The sequence below is a fragment of the Periplaneta americana genome, chromosome 17 (genome assembly GCF_040183065.1).
Source record: "Periplaneta americana isolate PAMFEO1 chromosome 17, P.americana_PAMFEO1_priV1, whole genome shotgun sequence".
NCBI classification, from domain to species: domain Eukaryota; kingdom Metazoa; phylum Arthropoda; class Insecta; order Blattodea; family Blattidae; genus Periplaneta; species Periplaneta americana.
The window spans coordinates 125,826,173-125,853,477 of record NC_091133.1 but is presented as its reverse complement, the minus strand read 5'-3'; the positions used below and the strand labels follow the sequence as shown (position 1 = coordinate 125,853,477).

General features: G+C 35.9%; 1 protein-coding gene across 3 annotated transcripts in view; it reads left to right on the top strand.

Annotated features, from left to right (window-relative positions):
• Positions 1–27,305, top strand: part of LOC138692694 (putative epidermal cell surface receptor) — a 420,391-nt gene that overhangs the window by 265,876 nt on the left and 127,210 nt on the right. For all 3 annotated transcript variants that reach the window (XM_069815825.1, XM_069815826.1, XM_069815824.1), the window contains exons 2-3: positions 21,417–22,112; positions 24,204–24,327. In XM_069815825.1, the coding sequence (XP_069671926.1) occupies positions 21,417–22,112; positions 24,204–24,327 (820 nt within the window). The remainder of the gene's footprint in view (positions 1–21,416; positions 22,113–24,203; positions 24,328–27,305) is intronic.

Below are 27,305 nucleotides of genomic sequence, written 5' to 3'. Positions count from 1 at the left end.
TTGTTTTCAGTTTGATAGAGCAGTTGTGCTAAAATTAAATAATTCTGGTGTAAAATGAATTAACATGACGCAATAATCTTTTCTATAATTCAAAATTGTAGTCAAAACAGGTTTTTCCATAAAAAATTAAGTTGTTTTTCTTAAAATACAAAATTTTTGCGTAATCCCAGCTATAAGGCATGTAAATTTGTCAGGTAAAAAAATAAAAGTGAAATGAACTTGATATGGCCATGGTGTATTTGATATGGCCATATCAGGAGCAAGTAAGCTTTCACGAAAATCGTTTAATTATGAACAACTCGTAAAAGATACGCCATCAACGACAACACCAATCAACAGAACATTAAAAACTGAATGGAGGACTATGGTTTTCATGAACAAGTCTTTGAAAAACATGCATAAAACAAAGGACACTTACCCGAGAAAAATAAGAAGAGGTCACATGAAAACCGCAAAACAAGCAACTGACGCCATATTACTCAACCTGACTGGATGGAAAACGATCAAATGACATACCAGGATGTCCTTTCACTGGCTGCTGCTGCAATTTAGCGGATTTTTTGGTTAACTAACTCACAATAGGGGGGTGGCCATATCAGGAACATGGCCATAACAGGAGCACCCACCTTATTACTTTACTTGTCGTATTTTTGGCAATCTAAAATTGATTAAACATTTCTTCAATAAATGTATAATTTAAAAATGTTTATGAAGTACCTAGTTAACTATCAGTTGGAAATTCTAAATCACTTACTGTACTATTCAAATATATAATACTAATGTTTTGCTTAGTCCAAATTACGTTTGTAAATCTTTTTCCTCCATTCTATTAAAATAATCATCTCTTTCGGGAATGACATTCGCTCATCTTGGTAAGAAATCAATATCTTCAAACATCAAGTCTATCACTGTCCTCACTATGATGTACATTATCATCGTTAATGCAGAATTAATGATTTAAATGACCAAATATGACCAATTAATTTAAGTGCAGTTTAATCAGAGCTTAAAGCCCAATTTGTGTTGATGAAATGCACTGTCCCTGTAAGTGTCAATTAAAAAGACTTTTAAGTCCACACCTGTGGAGTAACGGTCAGCGCGTTTGGCCACAAAACGAGGAAGCCCGGGTTCGAATCTCGGTCGGGACAAGTTGCCTGGTTGAGGTTTTTTCCGGGGTTTTTCCTCAACCCAATACGAGCAAATGCTGGGTAAGTGGATTCATTTGACCGGCATTATCACCTTCATTTCATTCAGACGCTAACTAACCTGAGATGTTGATACAGCGTCGTAAAATAACGCAATAAAAAAGATTTTGAGTAACAATTAAAGTTAAATACGCTTAATTTTCATTCAAATCTCCACTACTCTTAAGCACCCTGAACAGTAAAATGGTATTAGTTCTATAATACATGATGTGCTACGTGATACAATTTTAGAACGGATTATTATTCTTATTAACAGTATGAAAGGAGGCAGAATTTTCTCTTTAACAAACAGATGGGTAAAATACTGCATTAAACGACTTTTTATTCGAATGAACTGTTCATTGCCTTTATTCGAAAGTGGCAGCTTTATCATGAAACAGCAAGTAATTAGTCCGTGTGATCAGTGACCGCAAAAATCCATTAGTTTCTTTTATTCCCAGCTTATCGAGGGAAAGAGGACACACGCCGTCAATTTACACGCCCCTTCTGTCGGTAGACGTGTTAGGAACACTTTACCAGAGAATCATGAACAAGGATAATACTATGTGACGAGCTTAAACGGATTTCATGAATCCTCTGTCATTTTTTATTTTCTTTCTCAGATTGTTAAATGATTAAGAATATAGACAGATTTCTGTCAACGTGAGCTTCAGGTCTTTTCTGTCTAGAAGGTAGTACACACCCAGAAACAAAATTTGGGCCACCTAATTTTACGAAGTTCCATATACAGCGCATTGCGCATGTGCAGTGAATAAGAGCGCCTAAATGTATGCTACTTGCGACTACAGTCTTGCGAAGCTTGTTGCCTATATAGAGGAGGACTGAGCGGGTCATTTGCAGAATTTGTATAACAAATGATGTCCATCAATTCTTACCCTTCCCGTTATTGCATTTATAACGATAGAGTTACAAATTCCTAACAGTGAGTAGTTTCAATACTAATGTAGTAAACGTCACAAGAATTATTTCCTTCATGTGAAATATTTCACGAGAATAAAATAAAATTCTCATTGTAACAGCTAAAATGCTGTGTCCATACTACTTAAGTTTTTAAAATGGAGCATAATTATGTCCAGATAAAGGTTTGTTTAATAATGCAATTGAGGAAAAAAAATTAAAGAAACATTTGATATTATCAAAACTTCTTCATTTATGTCTGAGTTTATATTTCCTTAAACATGATTACATAATTACTCTAGTCCAGTAAGTCAGTCAGATCTGTTACACCATTCTGTTCCTATGGATACACAGTTGAAAAAGAAAACCCACAGATGTCAGCACAAGCCAAGATGATGCACAAAGACCCATTTTGATTGTACTACTATGTTCACCCATTTTGATTTGGCGAGTTTGTGTGTCATACTCTTGCTCTATGTTTTAGTCTAAGCCTGCATTTTTACTCTGTCAGATCTGTTTGTGTTGTGTTTTCCACAAATAACAACATATAAAGTCAAGATCAAGAGGACATAATAGTACACATGTCCAGTAGTTAATTTACTATTTTGAAAATTTTTAAGCAAAAATATTTTAGGTTCGCACATGCTTGTTTGCTTCGTCATGTCTGTTACCTGTCAGATCTGTTACTCCATGCCATGTCTGTTACATCATTCAAAACAGTGCTGTAAAGCAAGGTGAGTGTACATTGGTTGATTACTATGGCAGAGACATTACACTATATTAATACTAGGGTTGAATAAAAAGTAATGGCAACAGTTCGATATTTCTGACATGGCTTTATTCACAGGGGTACAACATTTACGTACCTTCTATATAGTCGACCCCCTTACCTTTTGCCAAATGTCTGGAAGGCGTCGTACACCATCAGCGCGTCCATCTTTGTTGATGTTCCGTATTGACCGCCCTAAAGCACGGATAAGTTCATCTCTGGTATTGTACCGGGTCCCTCGCAGTGGTTCTTTCACTTTGGTGAAAAGATCGTAATCGCATGGATCATATCGGGTGAGTACGGTGGATGTTCCAGTAGTCCGCGTTTTCCGTCTGCCTTGGAGGTACAGCGTGGTGCAGTAATACCCCATCAATGTCATACGCCACAATGAACATCTCCTTCACAGCACTTTGTGTAGGGCGCACTTTCTTTGGTCGAGGAGAACCGGGATGCTTCCATTCATTTGATTGGCGTTTCAAGTTTGGTTCATACGAGCGAGTCCAGGTTTCGTCCATAGCGACGATTCGTCCAAGAAAGTCGTCACCTTCCCTTTGGTACCGGTGCAACAAGGCCTTCCCGGAACGCTTTAACCCATCGTGCAACTGTGCGATATGGCAACGCTGCATCGCCACATGCTTCACGCAGTCCCTGAAAACATTCTTGTGCACTACGACCTCGTGCCATTTCAATTTTGATCCAGGAACGTTGCTCTAGTTTTGTAAGGATGGTCTCAGGGCGCTCGCACTATCCCTACGAAAGTGAACGTTCTACACACTGCAGTAGATTGATGGAGTACTGTCGCCGCTGGCTGCACTAACTCATCTAACAGTCCTTAAGATGTAAGATGTACATGCAGAATATGCAACTGTGCGATATGGCAACGCTGCATCGCCACATGCTTTACGCAGTCCCTGAAAACATTCTTGTGCACTATGACTTCGTGCCATTTCAATTTTGATCCAGGAACGTTGCTCTAGTTTTGTAAGGATGGTCTTAGGGCGCTCGCACTATCCCTATGAAAGTCAACGTTCTACACACTGCAGTAGATTGATGGAGTACTGTCGCCGCTGGCTGCACTAACTCATCTAACAGTCCTTAAGATGTAAGATGTACATGCAGAATATGCAACTGTGCGATATGGCAACGCTGCATCGCCACATGCTTCACGCAGTCCCTGAAAACATTCTTGCGCACTACGACCTCGTGCCATTTCAATTTTGATCCAGGAACGTTGCTCTAGTTTTGTAAGGATGGTGTTAGGGCGCTCGCACTATCTCTATGAAAGTGAACGTTCTACACACTGCAGTAGATTGATGGAGTACTGTCGCCGCTGGCTGCACTAACTTATCTAACAGTCCTTAAGATGTAAGATGTACATGCAGAATATGCACTAAATAGTACTTTAATTTTGACGTTGTCAATCGTCCATTTGTTATACAAATTTTGCAAATGACCCTGCTACCAAGACAGGCCCATTTTTTAATTCCATATCTGTACATGGTTGCGGCGAGGCAGATCAAAATACTTAGAGATAGAGAAGGCAGTTGGCGAAGGGAAGGAACTATCTTTATATTCTTTTGGAGAGCTCGAAACAGTTGTTTCAATAACTGTATGCTTTTAAGTTAGTTTTAATAAAAAATCCATAAACTCTGAGTTCATTTTATACATTAAGTAATACTGCAATATAAAATAAAATAAAATATGACAAGACTTACATCGCGACATTTATTTAAGCCGCCCAACATGAAACTAACCTTGCTTGCATTAAAGCTTGTCATAGGTCCTTGTGTCTACGCCTTCAAAGGCAGCAGCAATAAATACAAAAGCTACGGCGACATTAGGGCAAAGAGCGTAACCTACATTATGTGTCTCCTAGAATTAAGATGTAGGATGCCTAAAAGATAACTCTCGCTTTTAAAGTCAGCTGCTCAAGTTGTAGGACATATTTTGTCTCTTACAGGCTTTGTGGGTAGGATAATTCCGTTAGGTTTGTATCTTAGAAGTTATCTCATAAGAGGAAAAACGAGTCTTAACTCTAGATGTTTTATTGATCGTATTTGTCATATGATAAAGTGTTACTGTACAATAATGAATATTGCTATCCTTCTTTTAATTTTGTTGCAACAGTTCATGTTACTGCTTATAGTACACCCCAAGTATTTGAAGCGGTCTACTTGCTCTACTGCCTCATTCAGAATTCGCAAGTTTACCTTCTTTATTTTTCATCCGATAACCATGGTTTTCATGTTTTTTGCATTTATCTTCATCCCATACTACTCACAGCTGTCATTTAGCTCCAGTAGCATATTCCTTAGTATCATCTCCTTTTCTGCGAACAACGCCATATCATCAGCAAATCTTATGTAATTTATTCTTATTTCCCCTACTATCACCCTCCTATATTGTTCTTAACTAAATCCCCCAAGTACGAGTAGATGTTGAACAGTGTAGGTGATAAAGGGCCACATGGAATAAATAAAATAAAATACAATAAAATAAAATACGACTTAAGAGAAGGATAAAGCCTTGATTATCAGGAAACAAAAGATGGCAATGACATTAAGGGGAGGCAGAGGTGAAATTTTCGAACAAAACTGAAGAAAAAATGAAAATTTGGTTTTGTCCATTTTTATTATCTTTATTTTGATATTCCGATGTTAGTTTTTGATTTTGTGCCCTTAAAAGTATGAAATTAAAACCAAGATAACTGTATTACTATATTATTCTCATAATAAACTAATACTTAGGGCCTATCATTATTTATATACTTTCTCTGAACATATAAATAAAAAGAAATATTGAAAATTTCTTACAATATGGTGCATGGAGCATTTTATATCAAACGATATAAAGTTTTATAAAATTATTAATATTTACAGAACTATCGTACTTAGAAAGTTGAAACTTGGTATGTCCATTACCAGACTTCGTTGAATTGCCACACGCAGCATGCTGTCAAGTTGCCAATGTACAGTAGTATAGAGGAGGTGAGCGACCGCCCGGTCTCGTAGTATAAGCAGTTCATGTTAAGAGATGTGACCGGTCCAAATAGATAGAGCAGCTACAACTAATGTATACCTATGTAAGCACTTGTTTTTGCATTACTGTGGTTGGAATAGTCAAAGCTTAACATTTGTTCAGTGCAGACAAGAATTCAATCAAACATGCCGTAATATAATATTTCAGAATCGGCTCATGTCAGTAGATTTACTGGCATGTAAAAGAACTCCTGCGGGATAAAATTCCGGCACATCCGGCGACGCTGCAGTTGCGAGCGTCGTTAAATAAAACATAACATTTTTTTCGAAGATACTATTCTGTACACTGATTCTAATAATTTTAAAATCGTGTCCAAAAGCATTATCCTGTTAGAATCGTCTAAATTACAACTCTCAGAAGCCCTTAATATAGTGTATAAAGTATCACAAACCGTTATCCGAAATAACATTTCACTAATTTCAGAAAAAGTTAAATGTAAGTTGAGAAACATTATTGCTAAAAATTCTGCCTATTCACAACTTCGTATTATAAATGATGTACTATCAGGTCACGACAAGAAGTCTGAAGTTGATGTACTAAAAAGTAGTGACTTCCCGTTCTTCAAATATGCACCTACTACATCGTGTGATGTTGAACGTCCATTTTCCCAATATAAAAACTGTGTAAGTGACCATCGGAGGAGGTTCACTTTGCAGTCGCTCAAAATGTACGTAACTCTTCACTGCAATGCACATATTCAAGGATGATGTTAGTATATTACATTAAATTTTAAGAGTTAATATATCTCACTATAAAATAATTGTGTATTCACATGTTTAGACATTTCCTACTTCAATGATCATTCATTATATTTCTTGAATGCAGGATACAGGTTTTACTGTAACCGCAGTATACTGCTCAGTGTTTACATAAGAGGCATACTTCATCTTTTGCACGCCCCCTTCTCATACAGTCTATACCGCGTGCGCAGTAAACCTTACGATTCTCGTGGCAATTCCACGAAGTCTACTAATAACATACTTAGTATCCATGATCAATTTCAAACAAATCGGATAAATTTTGTGGATTTTGAAATATTCACCTCTGCCTCCCCTTAAAAAAACTCACATACAGATCCTCTGTGCTTTCCTGGTAACTATTATGATTCATTCATTTGAATTACTTGAGGAGTCATATGGACGATTGAACTCATTTTCAACGAGTTTCTATATTGTCACACAACTTACAATATTATTTTTAATAAGTGTGTCGGAATTACGCTGTATATCTCAGTACCAGTCATAAGAAGAGAAAGTAAAATATTTTGAATCCCATCTTCTTAAGAAATGTAATTAAATTAAATTATATTATGCTAAAGTTCAGTTAATTAATGCTGTTTGATATTATAGCTTCAAGAAAAGTGAAAGTTAAGCCTTTAACAATGAATGTAGAATACAATGCGACCTTGAAATGGTGTAGCCAAGCACTCTTTGGTACCAAGGAACAGATGGTCGTGAATGGCATTGTGCGTGCTTTTTCCGTAAGAGGTGTGAACGTGCTTCAGGAATAAGGGTTTCTTTTGCTGCAATAAAGATATTATAAGTTTATTTTTGCTGTACTCAGTGAAGTAGAAAGTTAAAGATGACAAAAAATCATCCTCGAGACGAAAAATCTCTTCGGTATGGGGGCTAGAGAAACCAAAAGGATCTTTCTTTACACATTAATTGTTTTTTAATTGCTGTTTAGTCTATAATGTGAAATTTAGAAATACAACGAGGAACAGTTTATTATATTTTTATTTCTGTACAACTACAGATCATTGTTATTTAAGACGTTTACATTATAACATAACGCCACACAAAATTCACCTTAAGAAAGGGCAGTGTACGGCATCACCGTTTTGAGAAAGGACTAATAAAGCAGTGGCGCACTGTAAGGTGTTGGAGATTGTTTCTAGCAATAGTCCCATACATTATACAGGGTCATCATTTAATTTTTACTAGCATTTTTAATATTAACCTGGCTATACCTTTAGAAAATCGGAAACACAATTTGCTACCCCTTTCCACGACTGGAGTTCGATGATACTGGCGTAAAATACAAACAAATCACTTTACTAGGTATAGGAGGAAAGAAAAGTAGTTAATCCATTTACGTAAACTAGGAAATATCGCGATTTTGAGTTCGATAATTTTCATTAGGTTTCTGTTTAATCAAAATACAGTACTGTATTAACAATAAGTGTTTTCACTCACGAACTGAACTGTCCATTCGGACGTACTCTTGGTTTCACAAGTAAAGAACCTTCGTTGCAGGGTTGGGTTCAGGAAGCCATAAATCTGACTGACACGCTCCCCCAATTAGTGAAACTGTGGACAAAGATACCGCCAGGAGACCGCCGAGAATGCTGTGTTGTGAATTTTCCATTTTTGAAAGAATCCAACCAGTTGCAAAAGAAAATACATTTAAAGAGTCCAGTCAAGAGCAAACGTGGCAACAGCTTCCCCTAACTGGCCTGTCAATCACTGTCATCTGTGTAGAAGTGGTGTGAGGCCAGGGTTCTTTACTTGTGGAGCCGAGTATTCATTATGCAGTGTACATTATACTGTCTACAGCACATTAGCGTACACTATAGAGAATGAAGTTAAATTGAAAAATAATCATAATATGGATATTTAAACACATTTTTGAAAATGGTGGTCGTTCATTTCGATATAGGCATATTATCGCAATATAGACTATTGCATATAATTCCAATTGCCAGTTTCGTCCTTCGTACTAGTAACTCATGTTGAAATAATTCTGTACCTACTCTATAAAAGAGTACCTTACGTACTGTAAATTCAATCTTCACTTCTGTCCGACCCGCACAGATAAAATTACTCAGACATACTATCTACTGTCCGTCCAAGTTGTTATGTCGCAGGATCGTAGAAAGGGGGGAAATCACGTGACAGTTAATTACTTAACGAGGCCCTTTTATTTAAGTTATTTTAAGCAGTTGTATAATATTACGTAAACGTCCAATTTATTCTTAACAGAAATTAATATTTCAGAAAAGAGCTAAGACAGCCCAGCTTTTACAGAGGGGCGAGCAGAAGCAGGTAGGGGAAATCGGAATGCGACGTAGGCAAACGGACAGTACCTGTGCGAAAATATGATTCAATATTGAAAGCTCTTTCGTCACTGGAAAACGCGAACATATTTTTGGAACGTACTATACTCACTAACTCAGTACTGATTACTATATGCGGGCTTGGTTCTGTGTGGAGGACAATTGGAACTTCATTAGTAGAAGGAGTGGGAGTGAAGTACATTCAAAAACTCAGGTACAATAAAAATTGAAGTAAAAATAAAATGATGTCCCTGTATAGAGATCTTAACTTCCCAGATTTCATTTTGCAGGAAATAAAAACTATTGTTTATTTGACAATAACTTCATCTAATTCTAATGTCAGATCTGGAAATCGGCAGGAATTATGTTAATGCCTGTGATGGGGATATTGGAGAACCCCCCCCCCCCAAAAAAAAAAATGCGAACATGTCTGTCATGAGTGTGTTGTTGTTTAGTCAACTGTCCGAAGACAGGTTTGAACCTCATAAGTGACACTAATAAGGCATCATTCATGAGGCAACTAGGCCAGGAGATAAAGGGTTGGGTGGCCAATTCCTTTCTCCCAATCGCCGATTACCTACATATTCCACTAATCAGACTTCAGATGCATACAAATAATTGTTCTTCCTCTGACACTTACGTAACTACGAAAAACGAATCTGTACAAAGCAATTAACAACACATTTTTAACTTCAGAACACTAACCAATTAAAGAAATGATACTTCTGAATAGTTCATTCTCTATTTGTAATATTCTTTTACCCTTAAAGTTAAAAAAAAAGGTATTTTACTAACAACTCTGAAAATAATGAGATTAGGACACGTTTATATGACATTTTTTGCTCAGAATGTCTTCGGAAATAAGCTCCGTAAGTGGCAGTAAATCCTCGTGAATCACCCTGTATATTTAATGGAAGATCACCACCATCATCATCATCATCATCCCCGCGATTTCATACGGCTTGTTACGTTGATCAATAGATGTCTTCGTCGTTCCTGGTCTTTGGGGTAGAGCTTAAATCTATTTATGCTCGACCATGCCGAAATGTAGTAATTATACACCTGGTAGTAGCCCTTTAATGCACCTCATTAAAGTACACCTATTCATTATAATTCAGTTGTTCAGCCAATGAGAAATCACCATTGTACCATTATAAAACCGAAAGTATCGATTATTCTCGGATATGCAATCGAAAGACAATTAGCGAAAAGTCACGGAGACTGGAAATCCAATACTGTCGCAGAAGGTTATGTCCTGTTACTATAATAATTAGCGTTAATTGTAAATAATATTCAAATAAATTCAATTTGTCATCTCGTTTTTCAATACTAAAATCAATTTCCAGGTTATATCAAGACTAATGTTCATGTTATTCTCTAGATTATATAAAGGTCAATGACATTATTGTTCCTCGGAAAAAATCAATACTTTCGCGTCTGCGCACATCTCATAATTCAGGTCAGTTCCGCTCCTCACTTACATAACCATAACATGAATACTTATGAATAATTTCGCTTGCGCTCGTTTCATAAACAAACATACTCGCGTCTTAATTATTACCATTATAGGCTCGTTGCATAATGTACTATTTTGATAATGTATTCCTTCCTATATACGTTGTACTTTTTCCAGTTCTGTTTGAATATAGGCCTACTGTATGTATTCCTATCATGCGCATACAACAAGATTTCAAATAACATCATTTAAGTACGCAGTGGTAACTACAAAGCTGATGTGTAGGAGTAATAATTTATGCATGTGAGTCCTTCAAGATTTTTACAGAGTAAGATGCAGGTAATGTGTAATTTTCTCTTTGTAAGCGCTCAAGGTTTCGTCTGTTAGACAAGTTGTGCTTGCTGTGGAGGTTCACGTGTAGTCAAGAGGAAAGAGAAAGTTCGGTTCGGTTCAACCCCATTGAAAGCAGATGCTTCTTCTGAGAGAGAGAAAAAAAACCGGCATTGCACTCTTGTCTACTGTTCCAAATACTAGCGGCCTTGGCGGGAAGTTAGGATCGTGAATTTATTTGACTCTGCGTAGCTTTCTACTTCTATTATTTCGATCACTCCATCGATTTTATGTCGCTATCTAAAACGTCTTCGTACAAGTTATATGCCTCGCATTTTTAAGAAGACGGTACAGCTTCGAGCTGGTCGTGATGCAGGCCTACATAACGGTTAAGGCAAAATTTTGGCGTTGTATGTAGAACATAATCATGAATTTTATTCTCTGCTCATAATTTTTTTATAGCATTTGCATACTCGTATTTATGCAAAATAAGTTTCTAGTTTATGATTGCCACCAAAACAAAAGCGAGAAATCTCCTGGAACTTGAAAATTATATCAGGGTGTCTTCATCGAATACAGAGTCCAGATTTGAGAAGCTACTTTCCGAAAATTGAGTACTTTATATCAATTTTTTTTTAAATTTTATTGGGTTATTTTACGACGCTGTATCAACATCTAGGTTATTTAGCGTCTGAATGAAATGAAGGTGATAATGCCGGTGAAATGAGTCCGGGTCCAGCACCTAAAGTTACCCAGCATTTGCTCGTATTGGGTTGAGGGAAAACCCCGAAAAAAACCTCAACCAGGTAACTTGCTCCGACCAGGAATCGAACCCGGGCCACCTGGTTTCGCAGCCAGACGCGCTGACCGTTATTCCACAGGTGTGGACCTTTATATCAAAGTAACCATATTTCCTTTATAACTACTGAAATTTATTTCCCTGAAATTATTTGGAAATTATCCGGAACATTTTTTCCTCAAGAAATTATATTATCTTATTGATTTTGTTTAGTTCTAAACCTGTACTGATATAATTATAAAAATTCATGAAACTTTTTTCCTTTTCATGATTTTTTTTAGTTGATTCCTTTTGCTAAATTTTATAATTATTCTAAAATTGTCCTGAAATTTTTTCCCCTTCCTAATCAATTTTATTAGTAGGCCTATACTGATTTTGTTAAGTTATAAAATTGTTCTGATATAATTATACATTTTTATGAAATTATTCCCCTTATTAAGAATACTTTTAGTTGATTCCTTTTGCTAAATATTATAATTATTCTAAAATTGTCCTGAAATTTTTTCCTCTTCCTAATCAATTTTATTAGTATATTGATTTTGTTAAGTTATAAAATTGTTCTGATATAATTATACATTTTTATGAAATTATTCCCCTTATTAAGAATACTTTTAGCTGATTCCTTTTGCTAAATTTTATAATTATTCTAAAATTGTCGTGAAATTTTTTTCCTCTTCCTAATCAATTATATTAGTGTATTGATTTTGCTAAATTATAAAATTGTTCTGATATAATTATACATTTTAATCAAATTATTCCCCTCAGTAAGAATACTTTTAGCTGATTCCTTTTGCTAAATTTTATAATTATTTTAAAATTGTCCTGAAATTTTTTCCTCTTCCTAATCAATTATATTAGTGTATTGATTTTGCTAAGTTTTAAAATTGTACTGATATAATTATACTTTTTTATGAAATTATTCCCCTTATTAAGAATACTTTTAGCTGATTCCTTTTGCTAAATTATATAATTATTCTAAAATTTCCCGAAATTTTTTCCTCTTCCTAATCAATTATATTAGTGATTGATTTTGCTAAGTTATAAAATTGTACTGATATAATTATATACTTTTAAGAAATTGTTCCCCTTATTAGGAATACTTTTATCTGATTCCTTTTGCTAAATTTTATAATTATTCTACTGATATAATTATAAATTGTCCTGAATTTGAGTGCAAAGATAGTCTATTAAATGCTTATATTGACCGTTTGTGTTCTATTTGTTATTATAATTTCTGTTAATAAAGATTAGATTCAATTTTAAGCTCAATTATATTTTGAAATTAGAAATTTTTATATTGGAATCTAGGGAAAAGTACGATGTATTTTAGGGATTTTTTGTGTAAATAAGTTGGCGACACTGGTTAGGCAACTTACGATTTACATTCGATAAGCTGGTGACTAATGAGACACTGAATGAGCAACACATTGTTGAGATTGTAAGCAAGTGAACGAAGAAAGCAACCATTTGCAGACAATTTTCATCGAAACAGAATTCCCTTATCACATTTCTACTGCGTTAACACATGCCCCTTCAGATAATATAAGTTTACAGGATATTTTCAGTTTTAAATCAAGCGGTGTAATAAAATAAGGGCAAAAATGTTAATTGTTGCCGCCGGACGGAACCGTTCCAGATGTCTGGTCGCTCAAACCCGCTGTCTGAAATGCAGCAACGCTTCTCTGAGCAAGGCATGCGGTGGGATTTAAATATTCATTCAACACATTGAGGCTACGTATTTGTTGTTCAGTATCAATTACACAGTACGGAGAGTGAATGCTTAGTGTGTCATCAGTGCATTGACATCTTCCGTGACTGTTCAGCAAGAGGTGAACGACCATCACACGGCCCAAAGCCGTCGCAGGATAAGTTTCTGTACGCTTCGGAATTACGACAGCAGGTCTGATAGTGTTCGGGTGTAGAATTCTCACTGCAGGCGTAGCTTCCCTTAAGGGGAGAGGATGGTATTTTTTAAAACTTTTTTCCTATTTGGTGTAAATTATTAATTTTTTGTATGTAGAGAGCTCATAGCTGTGGCAACTCAACCAAATAAAAATATTTTGAAAAAAAAATATTTCGGGGCCCAAATTTGAAAAAAATATACCCAATGCAGGATTGTACTAAAACCGATATATCTAAACCGTTTTTAAAGATAGATTCAAACAGTTTTTGCAATGTATTTGCAAAAGTATGTTCTACAAACTGTCTGTAACAGAATTTTGATATTAGTCCCTACGTTTGTAAAATAATCACTTAAAATTTAGTAACAATTTTCTGATTTCCTTTCTTGCAAACAAACGGACGTGTATTTTTAAAATGATATCAATGAACAAAATTCTGTTACAGAGAAAAGTTTCCTAATAGTCTAAAGAATGTGTGTTATAAATTTCATGCATGTATCTTTAATAGTTCAGAAATTATATCCATTTTGTCTGGCAATGTAGCAAAAAAATGAAGTTACTGGAAACCGATAAAAGCGGGCGTGTGATTTAAAAATCCATAGCGCAGGAAGTTTAAAAATGATGTCTCAACATCCGATAAGGGCACAAATACCGACAAAATGTTATGCAATGCATTCCACACATATCAAAGAGTATGTTAAAGAAAAAAAATTTTTTGAAAATTTAATTTACCGGAAACAACAATAAAAGTGGGTGAGTGATTTAAAAATCCATAATGCAGAAAGTTTAAAAATAGCGATCAACACATATCACATGGTATTTTAAAGAATTTTTCTTTTTGAAAATTTAGTCATTTTTCATCAAAAATACCATCCTCTCCCCTTAACCCGTCATTCAGCCTCTGTAGCAATCATAATTATTAGGCTCTAAACTTGATGAAATGCCATCTTTTTTATGAGATATCACACTTGTATTTCCCTATTTTGACTATGCTGACATTTTACTGACTGACCTCTCCAGCGACAACAAAACGAAACTTCAACGTACTCATAATTTGTGTGTACGTTTTGTAAGCAATGTTCGTAAATATGATCATATCACCCCATCCCTGGAAGCAATAGGTTGGCTTAAACTAGATAAGAAAAGAAATTTACATTCCTTCTCTTTCTCTTCGAAATCTTGAACTCTTCTATTCCTTCGTACCTGTCGTCTCGCTTCACTTACCTTTTTTGCAACATAATCTGAACACACGCTCTCGTCATGAAACAATACTAACAATACCATCCCATCGCACCTCCTCATACTCATCCTCTTTCACAATAGCCCTGCCAAGACTCTGGAATTCGCTACCTGCTAGCATCAGGGACTGTCGAAATAAAATTGAATTCAAACGCAAACTTACTAGGCACTTGGTCAGTAATTGATTTCTTGTAAATAGTTTCCTTAATCTATCACAAAATATTTCAATATCCCGTAATTTCATCACTATACAATTTTGTTATTCTAGCTTTAATTTGTAATTCAGTAAATATAAAATATTCTTTGTTTTTCTATGATAAATTATCTAGCTTTAATTAGTCAAGTAATCTTTTCGTACTTTGATTTTTATTGTAATTGTTAATACTAATTGTAATTTTATTCTTCATATTATAGTTGGAATCTCCTGGTAGAGGGGCAGAGAAGGCCTTATCTCTACCAGGTTAAATAAATAAATACTAAATAAATAAATACTAGATAATACAGGATACAATATAAACGCCCCATAAGCATTTTAGGATTCACCCATACGTGCTACATGTCCTGCTCATCTCCAACGTCTGGATTTAATGTTCTCAATTATGTCAGGTGAAGAATACAATGTGTGCAGTTCTGCGATGTGTAACTTTCTCCATTCTCCTGTAACTACATCTCTCTTAGCCCCAAATATTTTCCTAAGCACATTCTTCTGGAACACTCTTAACCTCTGTTCCTCTCTCAAAGTGACAGTCCAAGTTTCATAAACATACAGAACAACTGGCAAAATACCTTTTTTCATATAAATTCTAACTTTCACTTTTTTTTTTTTTTTTTTGCAAGCAGACTAGATGTCAAAAGCTTCTCAACCGAATACTAACAGGCATTTCCCAAAATTATTCTAAGTTTGATTTCCTCTAGAGTGTCATTTATATTTAGTTACTGTTACTTCAAGAAATTTTAATTTTCAAACCATTCCAATTTTTATATTTCCATTTCGTACTATGTTCTGGTCACGAGACATAATCATATACTTTGTCTTTTAGGGATTTACTTCCAAACCTATCTCTTTACTTGCTTCAAGAAGAATTCCTGCTGTTTTCGCTAATAATTTGTGGATTTTCTGCTAACAAATCCACAGCCACCGCCGTGGCTCAGTCGGTTAAGGCGCTTGCCTGCCGGTCTGCAGTTGCGCTCGGGCGCTGGTTCGATCCCCGTTTGGGCTGATTACCTGGTTGGGTTTTTTCCGAGGTTTTCCCCAACCGTAAGGTGAATGCCAGGTAATCAATGGCGAATCCTCGGCCTCATCTCGCCAAATATCATCTCGCTATCCCCAATCTCATCAACGCTAAATAATCTAGCAGTTGATACAACGTCGTTAAATAACCAACTAAAAAATTACGTCTTTCGCATAAACATCCAGCTGATGTAACTTGTTCAATTCCAAACCCTCTGTTTTTTCCAAAACTTTCCTAATTGCACATTCCAGAGCAAAGTTAAAAAGTAAAGGTGGTAGTGCATCTCCTTGCTTTAGCCGGTAGTGAATTGGAAAAACGTCACACAGAATCTGGTCTATAGACCGTATACGGACTCTGCTGTAAAGGCTGGTTCACAATAAATCGGGAACGGAAACTACGAGAACGAGAACGTAAATATTGTTAAAATAAATGTATTTAAATATGGGCCTTCACAATAGTTAACATTTATTTTAACAATAGTTAATTGTGAATGTTCACATTTAAATACATCTATTTTAACAATATTTCCGTTCTCGTTCTCGTCGTTTCCGTTCCCGGTTTATTGTGAACCAGCCTTAAGTTTCACTGAGACACATTATTTTAATTAATAGAACTAATTTCTAGGAATACCAAATTCAATAAGAATATTACGTAAAACTTCTCTCTTAATCAAGTCATATGTATTTTTAAAATATGTGAATAACTGATATACTGCACCTTATAATCACATTTTTTCTCCAATATCTGCCCAATACGAAATATCTGATCAGTAGTCGATCTATTATACCCACACTGATGATCCCCAATAAATGAACCTAGAGTACATATGGTAGAAATAATAATAATAATAATAATAATAATAATAATAATAATAATAATAATAATAATAATAAATCTATAATGCGAAGAAAAAGAAGAAGAAAAAATGAGAGGTCCTTGAACATGGACCCTCACTTTGATGATAACATACATTCTATAAAGGGCGAACCGCAGAGAAAACCCAGATTCATCACAACATATTTTATATCGAACGCGTTATTAGACTCGAAGTAAATGCAACGCACTCAAGAATCGTGACTAATAACCGAGCAGGGGATCTCACGTTCTGCGTGCTCCGTAATAGAAGGTCGGCAGATCATATCTAGTATTGAACGTAATACCCAAGGTTTGAATTCGTATTCTGGAAAATGTGTTGCAAAATCGAACAAAATTTCGTTACCTATTCTGCGCTACTCCACCCAAAATTTTATTGCGCATCTTCTTCCTAACGACCTGTTTTTTATATACGCATTTTAGTTTAGGAATGACTAAACAGGCGTTTCTCGGAATAATTTCATTTTCTATGTCATCATTCGAACAATTGTTCCTGATCATCTCACCCCACCTCTGAAACATGGTAATAAGGCACGACCGGGCATTTAAAGTGTTCGAAGAAGAGATTGGACTACTTCCCTCCATATCATGAGAGAATGTTGCCAGAAGGGGACGGGTAGGAAGACTGCAAGAAAAACAAAAGCGCTACGCTTTCGATGTAGTACTGCAGAGATCACTGACAGCCGAAAGAGGAACAAGTAGAACTGGGTTATCAGTATAGAGCAGCGGTGGCGAAAATGTAATCGTGCGCCGAGCCACTGTGTAACCTGCAACGTGCATAGCACCTATGGAGGGAGGCGGACACCCGAAGGGGAAGTGAAGCAACTGTTTGACTTATTAACGGATTTTCATTTTCCTTACGTCAAGCACATAAATATAATTTTATACAGTACAAGGCTACAAACTATGTTTAGTACGTGTAATGAAGAAAGAAATGAACAATAAATGAACAATATCACAACCTCAAATTAACTGTCTTCAGAATGTCTCTGCGACAAAGTTTCAAAATCAGGAATTATGTCACTTACTGCCAGTCGTAGTTGATCACGAAGGTATTTGTTTGTCAGTCGTGATCTAAATTTGGTTTTTACCATTTTAATTGTTGAAAATAATTTTTCATAAACGTAAGTTGTAGCGAACATGGCTTCAACAGAGCAAGGGAACGAACGAAGCCTTGGGATATTTATTTTTTGGCAAAGATTTGAAAGTTCAACATTTGTCAAGTCTTTACATCTAGCTTTTATTTGACATCACATAGTAAATCAGTGAGTTCAAATTGAAGCGCTAACCGCATTATTCGTACATCTGCTGGAAAAAATCGACGTACAGAGATGATGATGATGATGATGATGATGATGATGATGATGATGATGATGATGATGATAACAACAATAACACTTAACCTTTTAATGTTTCATCAGTAACATGTAGTATGATGCCGTTTTATGTTATACAACCGTTTTCCTCGTAATACTTGTGAACAAATCATACATTTAATATTCTCATCATATTGACAGCAAAAAATGCGTCCTCCCATCCTACTTGGAACTTTCGTACATGGTTTCGAGAGAGACATATGCCACTCGCAGGTCAGAGACAAATACAAATGGAACGGAGTTTGACTACAGTGAGTGAGAGGGTGGGGATTGGAGGAGGTTAGAAGCAAGCACAGCTATCACTGCGAGCCACAATGTCTCGCGAGTCTCGTTCTCACCACGGCTGGTATAGAGGGATATAAAAACACTAACGCTAACAAACACTACTAGTAATTTCTCAATCTAAATTGAATTAAATTCCATTCAACCTGCCAATTCTTGGATTTTTATTAATCATTTGTTATCTCAAGTGTTGGAAAGTTTAAAACAGAAATTAACATTTTGCAGTTCATTATTTGTTCATTATTGATTTCATGAAAAAAAAAAAAACAGCTCTGAAGAGAGAAGTACATTAATCTATAAAAGACTGATGAGTCACATGCATGGTCGATATCCTGAATTCATTGACTGTAATTCCTGGCCTAGAGTGAAAGATCAGAGCAGCGGCGCGGTATACAAAGAATGCGGATGACTGCTTTAATTGTTCATAGAAACGAGTCGTTGCCTTGAGGATATTAGAGCGGATATGGGCACGAGTGACACGTCACATTGCCGCTGTCCGGAAAGCCAAGCACAAATTATGAAGCAATATCCACTTAATGAAGCAATCAACAATTCATCGCACAAGTATGTTTGTTCAAGAAGCTCTCTTCTTGTCCTTCCTACGAATATGCTTCTCCTCTTCACATTAATCTTAATTTTCCTTTCTTAATTTCCTATCGCCGTTCGTCTCTGTTCCCTGCATCTTCTTGTCGTCCTCCCACTGTAGAAAGATTATCACATACTTGGTCCTGCCAACGGAGACGAGGTCTACCAAGAGGTCTCGTACATCTTGGAGAATAGTCTAAAGCTTTTGTTCTCAAAAGTAAAAAGGGATTTTGTTGTTTTTTTTTTTTTTTTGTTAATATACAAGTTTCACAGCAATATAGGAGAGTTGGTAGAATTATTGTTTTGTAGCATCTGAATTCTGATAATCTAGAAAGGAGCTTGGAACTAAGCAATTTATGAAGGGAGTAGTAACACATATTTGCCGTAACGAGTCTATGTTCAATTTCTTTCCCAAATAAGCCTATTTCATTAATTATACTTACTAAGTAATGTTACTAAAATAAATAAATTAATAGATATATCCATACTTTCCATCTGTAAACCGAAACAAAAATAAAACATTCAAAAAAACACAACTGTAGTCTCATTCCCGGAACTCGATGATGTCGTCGGCTTACAAGCAAAACACATTAAGTCAAAAGTATTACCCCCGAGGAAAAGGCGTTTTAAAAACTCTTGACAAAACTGAATTCTCAAAATATTAGTTTCAGTAACTTGTTTCTCTTTATGTGTATTTAATTTTCCAGTCCTAACTTTATACATACAACATGCACGTACATTATACACGCCTTTTTGTCAGAAGTGACATGGAAAACAAGTAAAATTACACAAAATAAACTGCAAACATTTGTTAATAGATGTTTACGAAGAATTAAAAAAATTAAATGGCCAGATATAACCACAAACTCAGAACTATGGAAGATAACAAATCAGAAATAAATCACAATAGAAATCAAAAGACGAAAGTGGAATTGGATAGGGCACACAATTACGAAAGAAAATGGAGCAATAGAAAGAATGGCTTTGGTTTGGAACCCCCAGGGCAGTAGATCAAGAGGAAGGCCAAAAAATACATGGAAGAGAACGTTTTGGAGGAAATTGCTAGGGAGGGGAAAACATGGAGCGAAGTGAAGGAGTTGGCTACAAATAGGGTCCGATGGAGGCATTTTGTGAATGCCCTATGCTCCTCATGAGGAGATACAGGAATTTGATTGATTTGTCAGAAGTAACATTTTTGACCTAATGTGTTTTGCTTGTAAACCGACGATGTATTACATGTGCCGATGTATCCCTCATAGCGAGCAGAATTTTTATTTGATTGTAATTAGGATTGTGAATATGATTTGTTCTATACACGCCAATGTATTATTTCTAGTGCTTAATTAGCTCAGATTTCGTGCCGAGAAATTTATTACAATAACTAGCCGTACCCGTGCGCTCCGCTGCACCCGTTAGAAATAAATATGAAGTAATTGCATAATTAAAATAGGACATTTGATCCAGGGAACATTCGTGTTTGATAGAAGGACAAATCGTTTATTATGTTACTTAATTTAAATTGTATTAAAAAAATCAAAATGCGATCATTTTGATCCAGAGACCACTCATTTGGTCATAAAAATTATTTTAGGAAATACAGGAAACGAATGTACAGAATAGCCTATCAAGTTTTCTGTGCATGAGGAGCTATTTTAATCTTACCTGTCCTCAATTCACTCAGACGTTACTGTAATAACATTATAGCATTATGTCCATCTAGAGAAACTACACTTTCCAATAGTGAATTAATAATTAATTAATCTAGCTTCCAATATTACTTCATACAAACACAGAAACATTCTCTGTAGGCTATTTTTCATAGCTTTCGATTGTTGTCCAAGGCCCCTTATGGACGAAGTCATTTGTTTTTTATGTCATTACACCACCTTAGATGGCGTTGTTATTGTAATTTTGAAACTCATTTATCTCATAAAATATCAGTTCTATCAAAATTTTGGATAGAATAAAACTTATCGGAAATTATTTTTAAAGAAAACTTTTTTTATGTAATGTTTTTCGCGAAAATTAATAATAAGGGATGTATTTCGATTTATTTAATTCAAGCCCCCTTATAACCCCCCTTTTAAATAAAATATTTTGAATGCCATATAGCCTAAATTCTAAGTTACAACGAACTTAATTTATATTCCAATTTTCATATAAATCGGTTCAGCCATTATCGCGTGAAAAGGTAACGAACATCCAGACAGACAGACATACAAACAAAAATTTCAAAAAAGCGATTTTCGGTTTGAGGGCGGTTAATTATATATGGTAGGACAAATTATTTTTGGAAAATCGAAAATTACCAGAAAAATTTCGGCTACAGATTTATTATTAGTATAGATTTTTACGTTTCTTTATTTTTTTCCTTTCAGCAGAAACGACGACGACAACGATACCATCGACGACGTCCGCCACGTCGAATGCCACAACAGTACAAGTGAGCGTGACAACGGATAGCAGCAACAGCAGCAGCAACTCCTCTGTAACCACGGAGTCTTCACTAGTCACGGATTCATCCATCACAGCGGTGCCAAGCGATGGCAGCGGTCAAGCAACGATGAAACCGCAGGCAGACGAAGAAACGAACAGGAATGCCAGCAGCGGGTCGGCGCAGGGCCGGGCGATGAGCTTCGACGTGCAGGAGCACACCCAGACACCGGTGCCCCCCGAGAAGGGCTCGCTCCAGGACCTGTCCTTGGACGACATCGACGAGAGCGCGATCCTGCCCACTCCGGTGCACGACAAGGCGAACGCGACACCGTTCAACACCACGACGCCCACTCCGCTCGTCCTCAGCTCCACGTCCACCGAACGCCCGGCTTCGACGACAATCGCTAGTAATTCCTCTGAACTGGCGACAATTAACGGCACCAATTGTGTGCAAGGCCAGAAGTTTGACCGGGGATGCAGCGAGACTTGTGAATGCGGGCACGACGGAAAGGTGGCGTGCAGGCCGCGGTGCTCGATGCCCTTCTTCCGGAGAGGAGCGAGTGTCAACGACCCGGCCTGTATCGAGAAGTTTGTGGAAGACCCGTGCTGCTCCCTCATGATCTGTACTCAGGACACGGGTAAGAGACTGATCTGATCATCAATTTTAATCTTTGTACAACTGCAGAAGACAAGACACTGAGGTGACTTTGAAGAGTAGATTATGAAATAAAAATGCACCACAGTGTCTTGTCTTGTGAAATTGTACAATAATCTACTTTGAAGAAATATAAAAATTGAAAATTTATCTTTTGAAGAGGTGGAGAAGTTAAAATATCTTGGAGCAACAGTAACAAATATAAATGATACTCGGGAGGAAATTAAACGCAGAATAAATATGGGAAATGCCTGTTATTATTCGGTTGAGAAACTTTTATCATCCAGTCTGCTGTCAAAAAATCTGAAAGTTAGAATTTATAAAACAGTTATATTACTGGTTGTTCTGTATGGTTGTGAAACTTAGACTCTCACTTTGAGAGAGGAAAAGAGGTTAAGGGTGTTTGAGAATAAGGTGCTTAGGAAAATATTTGGGGCCAAGAGGGATGAAGTTGCAGGAGAATGGAGAAAGTTATACAACACAGAACTGCACGCAGTGTATTCTTCACCTGACATAATTAGGAACATTAACTCCAGACGTTTGAGATGGGCAGGGCATGTAGCACGTATGGGCGAATCCAGAAATGCATATAGAGTGTTAGTTGGGAGGCCGGAGGGAAAAAGACCTTTAGGAAGGTCGAGACGTAGATGGGAAGATAATATTAAAATGGATTTGAGGGAGGTGGGATATGATGATAGAGACTGGATTAATCTTGCTCAGGATAGGGACAGATGGCGGGCTTATGTGAGGGCAGCAATGAACCTCCGGGTTCCTTAAAAGCCAGTAAGTAAGTAAGTAAGTAAGAAGTAAGTAAGTAAGTAATCTACTTTGAAGGACTAGGATGTTTGGCCCATTTCATTCTCATTTGAGTGCATCACTAACCACTATTGAACACTCCCAAATAATAGGACTCCTTAGTTGTGTGGTGAGCATGACAAGAGCCCCCATTTAAGTCAACACAGCCACCTTTGTAGTTTCATAATGGCGAGCGCTGTTCTTGATCAAGTTAGGGCTATTGTGAAGGACGTACCACTGAAATACTTGCTGCTTACTAGATCGTTGTCCTGCTTACCTTCCGATGCCAACTTTACGAAACAATATTTTACTATATTTTCACCGATCACTGCTAATAAATATTGTAACAGCAGTAGATAGGTTACGTTAGGTTAGGTTAGTAATGTAGCTCACACTCATTAAGTGTATTATTATTATTATTATTATTATTATTATTATTATTATTATATTTCCGCAACACATTATCTTATATTATGATCGAATAATGAAATAATATACAAACAACATGGCATCTGAATAAAATTGGTAAATTTAATTCTTGAGTAGCTTTCGTCGCCTGACTGAAATTGTGCCAACCTAAGAGTTGCAAAATGACTAACTACAGTGATTCTGTAACATATGTGTAGACTATTAGAGGAACTGTTGTCAGCAGTGAAGTGAACCTAACAGCTAGATCGTTGTCCTGCTCGCCTTCCGTTGCCAACTTTACGAAACAATATTTTACTACATTTTCACAGATCACTGCTAATAAATATTGTAACAGCAGTAGGTAGGTTACGTTAGGTTAGGTTAGTATTGGCTGACACTCATTGAGTGTATTATTATTATTATTAATATTATTATTATTATTATTATCATTACTATTATTATTATTGTTATTACTATTATTATTATTATTATTATTATTATTATTATTATTATTATTATTATTATTTCCGCAACACATTATGTTATATTATGATCGAATAATATACACACAACATGGCATCTGAATAAAATTGGTAAATTTAATTTATGAGTAGCTTTCGTCGCCTGACGCAAATTGTGCCAACCTAAGAGTTGAAAAATTACTAACTATAGTGATTCTGTAACATAGTGTATTCGAGGAACTGTTGTCAGCAGTGAAGTAACCTAACAGCTAGAAAATCACTAAATTTAAGCAGGTGATCAAGTAATGGGGGGAAAAATGATGAAGTTGCAACTTTGTACCTCATGTTACAACAGACTATAGCTAGGAACGGTGTATGCATGTTTCATTTGCCTGTGTGCTTTACAACAGAGACGGAACCTCTGGAGGGATGCACGTTCAAGAACCAGTCATACCAACGAGGAGACACCATCAAAGACGGATGTTTGGCGGTGTGTACCTGCGCAGAAGCTGGCCAGGTCCTCTGCAAACCAAGGTGTGAAACATGTTCACCATATGTAAGATTACTGAAGGGCACGTTTTTACACCCTTGTAGGAATTTCTGATTTTATTAATTCGAATTCAAACTCTGTCTGTAGAAGTATTTTTCACAATCTTCATCTTCATCTTCATCTTCATCTTCATCTTCATCTTCATCTTCATCTTCCATCCTTCATCTTCATCTTCCATCCTTCATTTTCATCTTCCATTCTTCATCTTCATCTTCCATCCTTCTTCTTCATCTTCATCTTCATCTTCCATCCTTCATCTTCATCTTCATCTTCATCTTTATCTCCATCTCCATCTCCATCTTCCATCCTTCATCTTCATCTTCATCTTCATCTCCTTCTTCTTCTACTTCATCTTCATCTTCCATCCTTCATCTTCATCTTCCATCTTCATCTTCATCTTCCATCTTTCATCTACATCTTCCATCCTTCATCTTCATCTCCATCTCTATCTCCAATCCTTCATCTTACATCTCCCATCTCCCATCTCCCATCTCCCATCTCCCATCTCCCATCTCCCATCTCCCATCTCCCATCTCCCATCTCCCATCTTCCATCTTCCATCTTCCATCTTCCATCTTCCATCTTCCATCTTCCATCTTCCATCTTTCATCTTTCATCTTTCATCTTCCATCCTCCATCCTCCATCCTCCATCTTCATCTCCATCTCCATCCTTCATCCTTCATCTTCATCTTCTTCTACTTCATCTCCATCTTCATCTTCATCTTCATCTTCTTCAAAGTGTAGGGCTTTTATACCAGTTCCGCCTTTTCTAGAATAAAATTGATCTCGCCATCTTTTCATTTGCTTTCCTAAAGACCTTTTTCACCAGTTGGATTATAATTTACTAGTACTCTTATAACGATTGCACTTCAACTCTGTCCCATTTCCGGGGCCCGATAAGATCGCACATCAAGTCAGTCCGGCCAAGATTCCGAAACGATCATATTTTTAAAATTGCAAATACAATACTAGAGCAATATTATTCCAAAGCCTTCGCAAAACTGCACTGTAATGGTAACTAAGTAACAATAAGTGCACTGTAATGGGTCTATTTCAGTATAGTTTTATGTTATGAAGAATGGTTTCCCTAGCAACAAGTTTCTGTGTGGGTTTTTTTTTCTTCGCTGTTATTTATACTCGCTTTAACATCTTTGGTCATATCGTGAGAGGGAATTCTAACTTTCAAGGGCTGACAATAGCTGTAAATACGGAAAAGAACACAATCTTGCAAAAACGTATATTTCATTCGCAGAAGCGATTTCTATCTGGACCCAGATTCACAGCACTAAGTGCACCTTTTTCATATATCGTGCCCGTTCTATTTTATACTTTTAATTATCTGACTATATGACATATAAAGGGAAAGTATTATGAGTATATGAAGAATGTATTTAGAGATAGGCCTATACACAGAAATACGCATTTCCGGTATCCCTGGTAATGGTAAAATTTATCCAAACATGATATTTGTATACAGAGATTACCTCAAAACTATTGGACGCATAATAATCATATTATATGGGACAATTCAACAGGCTATAATGAATGTGATATACAGAGTGACCCAGATAAAGTTTCACAAGTTAGTTTCTCTATAAATCAATAAAACTAAATGTTCATTTTTCCAGATATCATTAAAGGAGGGGCGGGGGGAGCCTTTCAGACTGTCTCATGGACGGTATTCTGTTGGGCCCCACCAATGGGGCACGGGGGGCAAGCTCTGATATTTTGAGTGGAATGATGCATTTTTTGTTATATTCTGGTTTTCCTCAACAAATCGAGCAACTATGAAACATTGTATCATATTTTTTTGTTTACCTTTAACAAAAACATACTGTTCTGTACACATAAACACAGAACATGAGACAAGAAATGTAAACAAAAGAAATCTATGATATAATCTTGTAAAGTATTACAATGTACTATATTTTTCTTCAATTTTGTTAAACATTTCATAAAAATTAGATTTGATAAAGAAATGTTCCAGATAAAAGTTGTTTGTTCTGATTAAAAAGTTTAAAAATAAGTTGATCTTAAAATTACGTTGATGATCTTCACTAAATTAAAAAAAAAATTAATGTCACTGTTCTTTCCTATGAAACGAAGTAATGCTTATTCAAAACTGTATTCTCACAATCGCATTGTTTTCGAGATAAACTGGAAAGTTAAGAAAAACACCCGGTAGAAGCAGCTAAAATATTACACTCCCTTAAAAATAACTGTTTACATGTACTCTAGTTGATATTTATAACCTTTATATATAAAACTATAACGTAGTTCTTTAAAAAGTCATTATTTCCGTGGCTGGGAGGAAAAAGGTCTTAAGTCATTTTTTTGTGAAAATGAGATTTTTATATATTCTGAAAGCGGAAACAATTCTCTACAATCTGGTGAAAGGGTTAAAGTCAAATAAGACTCCTGACTGGATTTACAGAGCGTTATCAAATGTCTTAAATACTTTTTGAATCGAGCACACACAGAATAAAGGACTTAAGAATATTTAATACTTTATTCCTTACAAACCATCACATGTTTACTTTCCATGCTTCCCTATTAAAAAGGTCTAACTTGTATTTTAGCCATTTTATCACATACTGATGCCCTTTCCTTTTAAAACTATAAGCACCAGGTAAACAGTTCTATAATTATTTAAGACCCATTTAGCATTCCTAATAATTCACATTTCTCATTTATTTTGACATGAAAAAGGTCTTATGTTTAATAATCCCTTCTACTCAGTTGGGTTCTAGTCTTAAAAGGGCTTAAGTGCGGCTATTTTTGGAAATAATCAATAAAATTGTTAAATGAGCAACATTACCTATTTTAGAAGAAATATAAACAAATAATATCCAGGAAAAAACTTCTTAATTAAAAAAACTCTATAATTGACACCAATTTCAATCTTTCTACTGCTCTCCTGAAAAGTATAAAATTTTTACATAAGACCTTTTTCCTCCCGGC